The following is a 6,804-nucleotide window of genomic DNA, read 5'->3' as shown; positions in this document are numbered from 1 at the left end:
AAATGTTCAAGCAGTGACTATCCATGTAGCAAAGCTGGGTGCGACGCTGTTCACTAAGATGCGAAATGCCTGCATCCTGAGTCCATTTGGTGGGAGAAGATAAACGCTCACGGGAAATCCGGCAAGTGCCGCCTGCTTTGTCAGTAAGGGCTGGACATCTGCGGCAGCCAGGTGTGGAGTGTGCAAGATCCCTGTGCAGGGAACATCCTTGTTCCTTCCTCTTCGCCGCATTACCACCCCCGGGACCTGTCACCTGCAGTGGTCAGGCCTGTCTTAGCATTTCAAGGGATGCATCACATATAACTGCTCATTTCACAAGCAGAGAAGTTGAGGCTCCGATCAAGAGACTGTCTTGGTCAGGGTCACAAAGCCAGTGAGTGGTTTTGTTAGGTATGAAAAAAATAAAACTTTGCTGCCTCACACCATGCTCTTTCCAGAGTGGGCTACTCTGGGGGTTCCGTGTGTTCTAGAAGAGGGTGGTAGATTTCTACAAGAAGGTGTGAAGCCACCCTTCCTTCCTTTCATCCTTCCTTCCCAGAAGCCATGCCTTTGGCTTAATCCACTTATTAATTAAGACCAAATGCATGCGTGGCATCTATCCCACTTACAGCAGGGACTTTGGGTGCTGTGGGCTCCCCGAAGTGGCCTTCTGGGTCTCCTCCTGATGGAGTGTCGCATTTGTTAATGCTTTTCCAGAATGTGTTTGCTCCCCACTATGGTTTCCTTTGTTGCATAAACTCTGGGCAGCCTGAGGCAGTCTCCACAGGGTGAAAGTCACAGCTGGCTGGCTCTGTGATGTGTGCCAGGGCCACCTGGGGGCTCTGGGGAGCCTTCCCTAAGCAGGGCAGGTGACGGCTCTGATGGGCACGCCCTTGGACCGTTCACAGGCTAATTGGGAAAAGTGGACAGACCTGCCTGAAGGTAGGGCAGGACAAAGAGGAGTGGTGTAGGCTCCATGGCTGTTTGCTGCTCTGTTTATTTTAAATAATAACTCATTGTGCGGTATTTTGTATTCACAAGCCTCAGAGGTGGGTGGGGAAGGTGCTGGCAATCCCCAGTTTGCAGAGAGGGAAATCGATACCTGGAAAGGCAAAGCCACTCTCCTTAGTTTGTAAGGGCAGCAGGCATAATAGCCAGGCATGGAATGAGCTCGATTTTCTGCCTGCAAATACAGCCCTACCTGTCATCGAGAAGGGCGTCCTGCTGGTCTACCTGATGTTTCTGGAGAAGGCGGGGTGTGGAGTAGTACTCTGTTCGGCCCTGGCCAATGCTGATGGAGTTAAGAGTAAGAGATGACTTTGGGTCCATGGGCGTATTCAGTTGAGGTCGAGTGTAGGTGCTGAGAAAAGTGGATGGTGGTGAGGGTGAACATGGACTCACAGGACTCATGGAGGCAGAGAGTCCCAAGCCCTGAGCATTGAAGGATGCGGGCCTCATGGAAGGCAGGAGGGGTGTGCTGGGGGCAAGTGGAGATCTGGAGCTGAGACCTGGTGTGAACTGTCTGTGGCTGCTCAGGGGCAGATTGGCTCCACCGGGGGATGGGAGGGGACAATGGCAAGAGGTGGCCCAGCATTCCAGTCTCCATCTCAGAAGTCTCTCCTGTTCATTACACCTGCGATAACACATCTGTGACAGACCGAAGGAAGGGGGAGCTGAGAGGCAGGGGAAGTGGGTTGAGGGGTCTCATACCTGTTGTTTCCCCTCTGCTGTCTCTCTGGGTTTTGTTCCTGTTGAGAATGCAATTGCTCTGCGGGGTTCAGGAAGAGAGAAAGGAAGATTGGGAGGGTTGCTTTCCTGCCAGTTCTTACCATGCTTTGGGAAACACATGACTTTTGATTTCTTTAAACTTTTTTGTATTTTCCAAATTTCCTATACCAAATCTTTATTTTAAAAATCAGAAAATATGCTTTTTTTTGTTTTTTTTTTCAGACGAAGTCTCGCTCTGTCACTCAGGCTGGAGTGCAGTGGTACAATCTCAGCTCACTGCAACCTCTGCTTCCTGATTCAAGAGATTCTCCTGTCTCAGCCTCCCAAGTAGTTGGGATTACAGGTGCCCACCACCATACCTGGCTAATTTTTGTATTTTTAGTAGAGATGGGGTTTCACCATGTTGGCCAGGCTGGTCTTGAATTCCCAACCTCAGGTGATCCACCCGCCTTGGCCTCCCAAAGTGTTGGGATTACAGGCATGAGCCACCACACCTGGCCCAAACCAGCTTTTTAAATCAGTCATTCCAACCACAAATGTTCAAGCAGTTACCATTCATGTAGCATGGTTAGGATAGGAGGATTTTCGGAATATGGGAAGAGAAAGGAGAAGTTATGAGAAAACAAGAAAAATAAAAAGAAAAATAAAGGGAGCAGAGTGGGGAGTTGTTGGAGAACCCAGGAGGGATGTTCAGAAATTCGGGAGCAGCTCACGGCACAGCAACAAGCCTGTGCATAATCTGTTTTAAAGTTAGAGGTAAACTCTTCAGGTGTGATAAGACACAAACCAGAAAGAAAGAAAAAGAGCCTAAAGTTGCACACTATTTTCAGATGTTAAGGATTTGGTCACCACCCTGATTTTACAAATGAGAAAACCAAGACTCACCAAGGTGACACTGCTTCTGAGTGGCCGACTCCAAGCCTGTGCACTGTCTGCTGTGCTGCGCTGTCCACTCACCCCTCCTGGGGTGCAGCCAGAACTACGAGCTGCGTGACTCTGGAGGCTTGGAGGAGCGAGTGGGGTAATGCGGCGAAGAGGAAGGAACAAGGATGTTCCCTGCACAGGGATCTTGCACACTCCACACCTGGCTGCCGCAGATGTCCAGCCCTTACTGACAAAGCAGGCGGCACTTGCCGGATTTCCCGTGAGCGTTTATCTTCTCCCACCAAATGGACTCAGGATGCAGGCATTTCGCATCTTAGTGAACAGCGTCGCACCCAGCTTTGCTACATGGATAGTCACTGCTTGAACATTTGTGGTTGGAATGACTGATTTAGAAAGCATGCCGTCTAATTTGTAAAATAACATGTTTACTGGAGGAAATTTGGAAAGTACAAAAAAGTTTAAAAAATCAAAAGTCATATGTTTCCCAAAATGCAGTGATAACCACTATGAAGATTTTGATAATATAATACTCTGTTCTAGTTTTCAGGACTACATACACCTTTTGTTTTAATTGCAATTATAGTCTATTTACTTTTAAGTCTTTACTTACTTAATATATATTATTAGCATTTCCCATATTCTTATGTATTATTCAATGTAATTTTAATAGTTTTCTTGATTTCCCTTTTATGGAGGAGCCATATTGTATTTAATTAATGCCTTCATGCAATGTTTTGTTGTAATGAATAATGCTGAAAGGAATATTCTTAATTAGAACTATTTTGCACATCTCTAACTATTTCCTTAGGATAAATTCCTAGAAAAGGAATTGCTTACTGGTTCAAAGGGTATATTTTTTTAAGACACATCTTCTATGTTTCCAAATTATCTCATTTCACATATCCGCCAGCTAAGTCTAAAAATGTCTATTTCCCATCAACACTGGATATGATATTATCATTTTTAAATTCTGCTAATCTGTTAAATGGATAATGATACCTTGTATTAATTTCACATTTTTGTTATTAGTGAGGAGAGACACTTTTACATATTTTTCTGGCCACTTATTTCTTTTGTTATGTGAACCGTCTATTCCCATTCTTTGCTCACTTCTCTATCAGGGAAATGCTGATTTTTAAAAACACTTTTCAAAAAAGAGAATGAATCCACAAATGCCCTGAATGACCGCATTTCCCACATCTCACAACCACCTCCATTGAGGCATTAATTCAAATGTCCAGTGTAGATCCTTCTCCTATAGTTTAAATCCATTTCCTCCCATCCCATCTTCAGTGGGAACACTGCTTTATCTTTCATTTAACACCATGACCTTTCTTTGTCACCTGTCAGCTTCTCCTCCAGGGGATGAATAATTCCTCTTCATTTTTCCCTGATCTAGTGTAACTTATGAAGTCAAGTATCGGCCTCGATGCTGCCCTCCTCCCCCTCCCCATTGCCACTGTCTTCCTGCGGGCCCTTGCCATTTCTCACCTGGACAGCAGCAAATTACTTCTGAACTGACCTTTCTGGCCCAGGTGTGACCCCCTCCCCTTTGCGCCCCACTCAAACCTCACCTCCACTCTTCATTTCACAACTGCTGGACCATTTTTCCTAGATGCAAATGTGAGCATGTCATTTCCTGCTTGACACTTTTCTGCTCCTTCATGTGGCACTGACCCCTCCCTACCTGGTTGGCATCCACAACCCTAGCTTCCCTTGCCCCCAAAACATGCCTTGTATGAGCAGATTCAGCAACATCCACATCTCACCGACACATTGTGCCAATCATGCGCTGGATGGAGTTTTGCCACCATGGCTCCCTCTTTCCCACCCTCCTCCCATCCACCTGATGGTACCTATTCAAGCCTCAGGTCCCATTCAGGTGTTCCTCGCTCCCAGAGGCTCCTCTGCCCGCCCAAAATAAGGAGAAACATGGTGTACCCTGCATCCAGATGTACTCTATCCACTTAATACACCTGACTATATTCCAGTAAGGTCTGTGGCATCAAAATCGAGGGCAGGGGCTGGATGTGGCAGTGTGTGCTTGTAATCCCAGAGCTTTGGGAGCTAAGGTGGGAAGACTGCTTGAGGCCAGGAGTTCGAGGCTACAGTAAACCATAATTGCACCATTGCACTCCAGCCTGGGCAACAGAGTGGGGAGAGGAGAGGAGAGGAGAGGAGAGGAGAGGAGAGGAGAGGAGAGGAGAGGAGAGGAGAGGAGAGGAGAAGGGAGAAGGGAGAAGGGAGAAGGGAGAAGGGGGAAGGGGGAAGGGGGAAGGGGGAAGGGGGAAGGGGGAAGGGGGAAGGGGGAAGGGGAAGGGGGAAGGGGGAAGGGGGAAGGGGAAGGAGAAATTGAAGACAGTGTGGTGATCTCAGAGAACATCATTGCGAGTGGTAAGGACACATGGTGGGCACTGGGTTGGCCACCCTGCCTGGTGTATCCCTTGGGTTCTTTCCATGGGCCATGTGGGCTGCTCTGCCCTCAGCAGATGGGCACTGTGGTCCCTGGGTTTCCTCCCTTTCTGGGCTGATCCCCCACTCCTCCCGCATGTGCACCTTCCCAGGCTTGAGCCTGTCTCACACCCTGGGCTGCCTGCCTGGCCCACCCAGCCCCTGGCGTTCCCTGGGCCCTCTGCCCCGAGACTTCTCCAAGCCTTGTCTCAGCCAGTCTCTGGAAGGGCACCCTGCCCTGCTGCCTGAGGGGCTGATGGTCTTGTTGGGTCAGTTCCTGAAGGAGAAGAACCCCCTCTTCCTTCTGGTAGATCCCCTAGTCCCTACCCCCATGCGGGGCACAAAGGCCCAGGATGCCTTTGTTAGCACAGGGATGCCCTGGCCGGCCAGGGACATGGAGCGTCGTCCACAGGACACTGACTGCCGACCCCGCACTGTCCTCTTGCTGCCTAGCTCAGCACTAACTGGGGTGCTTTCTTCTTTCTTCTCAGGGCTATGCACAGCATAGTTTTATTTTGTGGCGCTCAGTTCACCAATTTATCTCGCTTCCTATTTGGCTCAAACCAACACAAAGAAAAGCCCTCCACAGCTGGCCACAGCCTCATTCTCAAAACTGTGAGACTCCCTGACTTCACTGACAGCCCGCCTTTGGGTCTGGAGCTAGGCCACCATGTATGTGGCAGTGTACACTCTCCACTGGGCCACCCCTCCACCCTCCCCGAACGCCCTCACATGGTATGTTTCGTCCTGTTCCGTAAGGTAACAGGTCGTGTGTCTCACCCACAGTGTTCCCATGCTATGGGCCCATCTTGTTTCATTTATCCAATGAGAAGTTTGCAGAGATAATCTAAAGTCTCTCTTCCCTTCATAAGATTCAGATTAAGTATCTCATTGCTCCTGTGTCTCTCTACTCATCCTCTTCTGGTCTACCTATCCCCTACTCTCAGCTCTGGTTTCTAGAACACATTCCCGCCACCCTGGCCTCACAGCCACACTCAGGAGCCCCCACAGGGATGGGTCAGCAGCCCCTCCCAACCACTTAACCAGAACTAAAGAGTCATCGGCATAAATAGGGAAGGTGGAGTGGAGTGCAAGGTGTTAGTAATAGGCACTCAATAAATATTGCTTAACCACAGGTGTCCCTGTCTTTGCCATTTGGTTACAGAGAAATTAAGAGCCTAGAGAAAGCAAATGGTCTATTCAATTTGGAAACGAGAAGAAAATGAGCTACAAAGCAAATAACACTGACTTGGGAGACGGAGGACCTGGATTCTGGTCCTCCCTCTGCTATCGGCCACTGTGTGACAACGCCAAGGCCTGCTACCTCTCTGGGCATCATCTTCCACATCTGGAAGTGAAAGATTAGACTTGATGAAAGATCCCCACACAGTCAACAGAATCTGCCAGTCCAGGTGGCAGCTGGTACAGGGCAGGGGAGGGGTCTCCAGGCTCAGGGGAGCAGCCCAGGCAGGCTACACTCCTTCTTCCTTCATCCCAGGGACTCTGGTTTTCAGCCACTTCAATAGCCCCGGAGAGAAGGTGAGGTTCTGGAGAAATAGGTAAGCGTTCTCATCAGCAGAGGGCACAGATGCCTGGATTCAATGGCCCTTATCTTTCCCTCCTCACAGATCCGTGGCTCCTCCTCCAGCTAAAAGCCCCTGGCTTATCCATTTCCTAAAGACCATCACAGAGGCTCAACAACCTTCCCTTTTTAACACTCTTGCTGATGGAAAATTCTTCCTCATACCTAATCTAAGTCCA

At 48.9% G+C, this 6,804-nt stretch overlaps 1 protein-coding gene across 1 annotated transcript in view; it reads left to right on the top strand.

Annotated features, from left to right (window-relative positions):
* The window catches only part of LOC115899717, a 96,865-nt gene extending 91,314 nt beyond the window's left edge, over positions 1 to 5,551 (top strand). Inside the window, 3 exon segments of the mRNA XM_030938143.1 lie at positions 1,175 to 1,285; positions 2,681 to 2,851; positions 5,157 to 5,551. Coding sequence (XP_030794003.1) covers positions 1,175 to 1,285; positions 2,681 to 2,851; positions 5,157 to 5,551 — 677 coding nt within the window.
* The last annotated feature ends 1,253 nt before the right edge of the window (positions 5,552 to 6,804 follow it).

This window comes from Rhinopithecus roxellana, chromosome 9, assembly GCF_007565055.1.
Source record: "Rhinopithecus roxellana isolate Shanxi Qingling chromosome 9, ASM756505v1, whole genome shotgun sequence".
NCBI lineage: Eukaryota > Metazoa > Chordata > Mammalia > Primates > Cercopithecidae > Rhinopithecus > Rhinopithecus roxellana.
The sequence above is the reverse complement of the archived record's forward strand: the minus strand, read 5'-3'. Positions and strand labels throughout refer to the sequence as shown.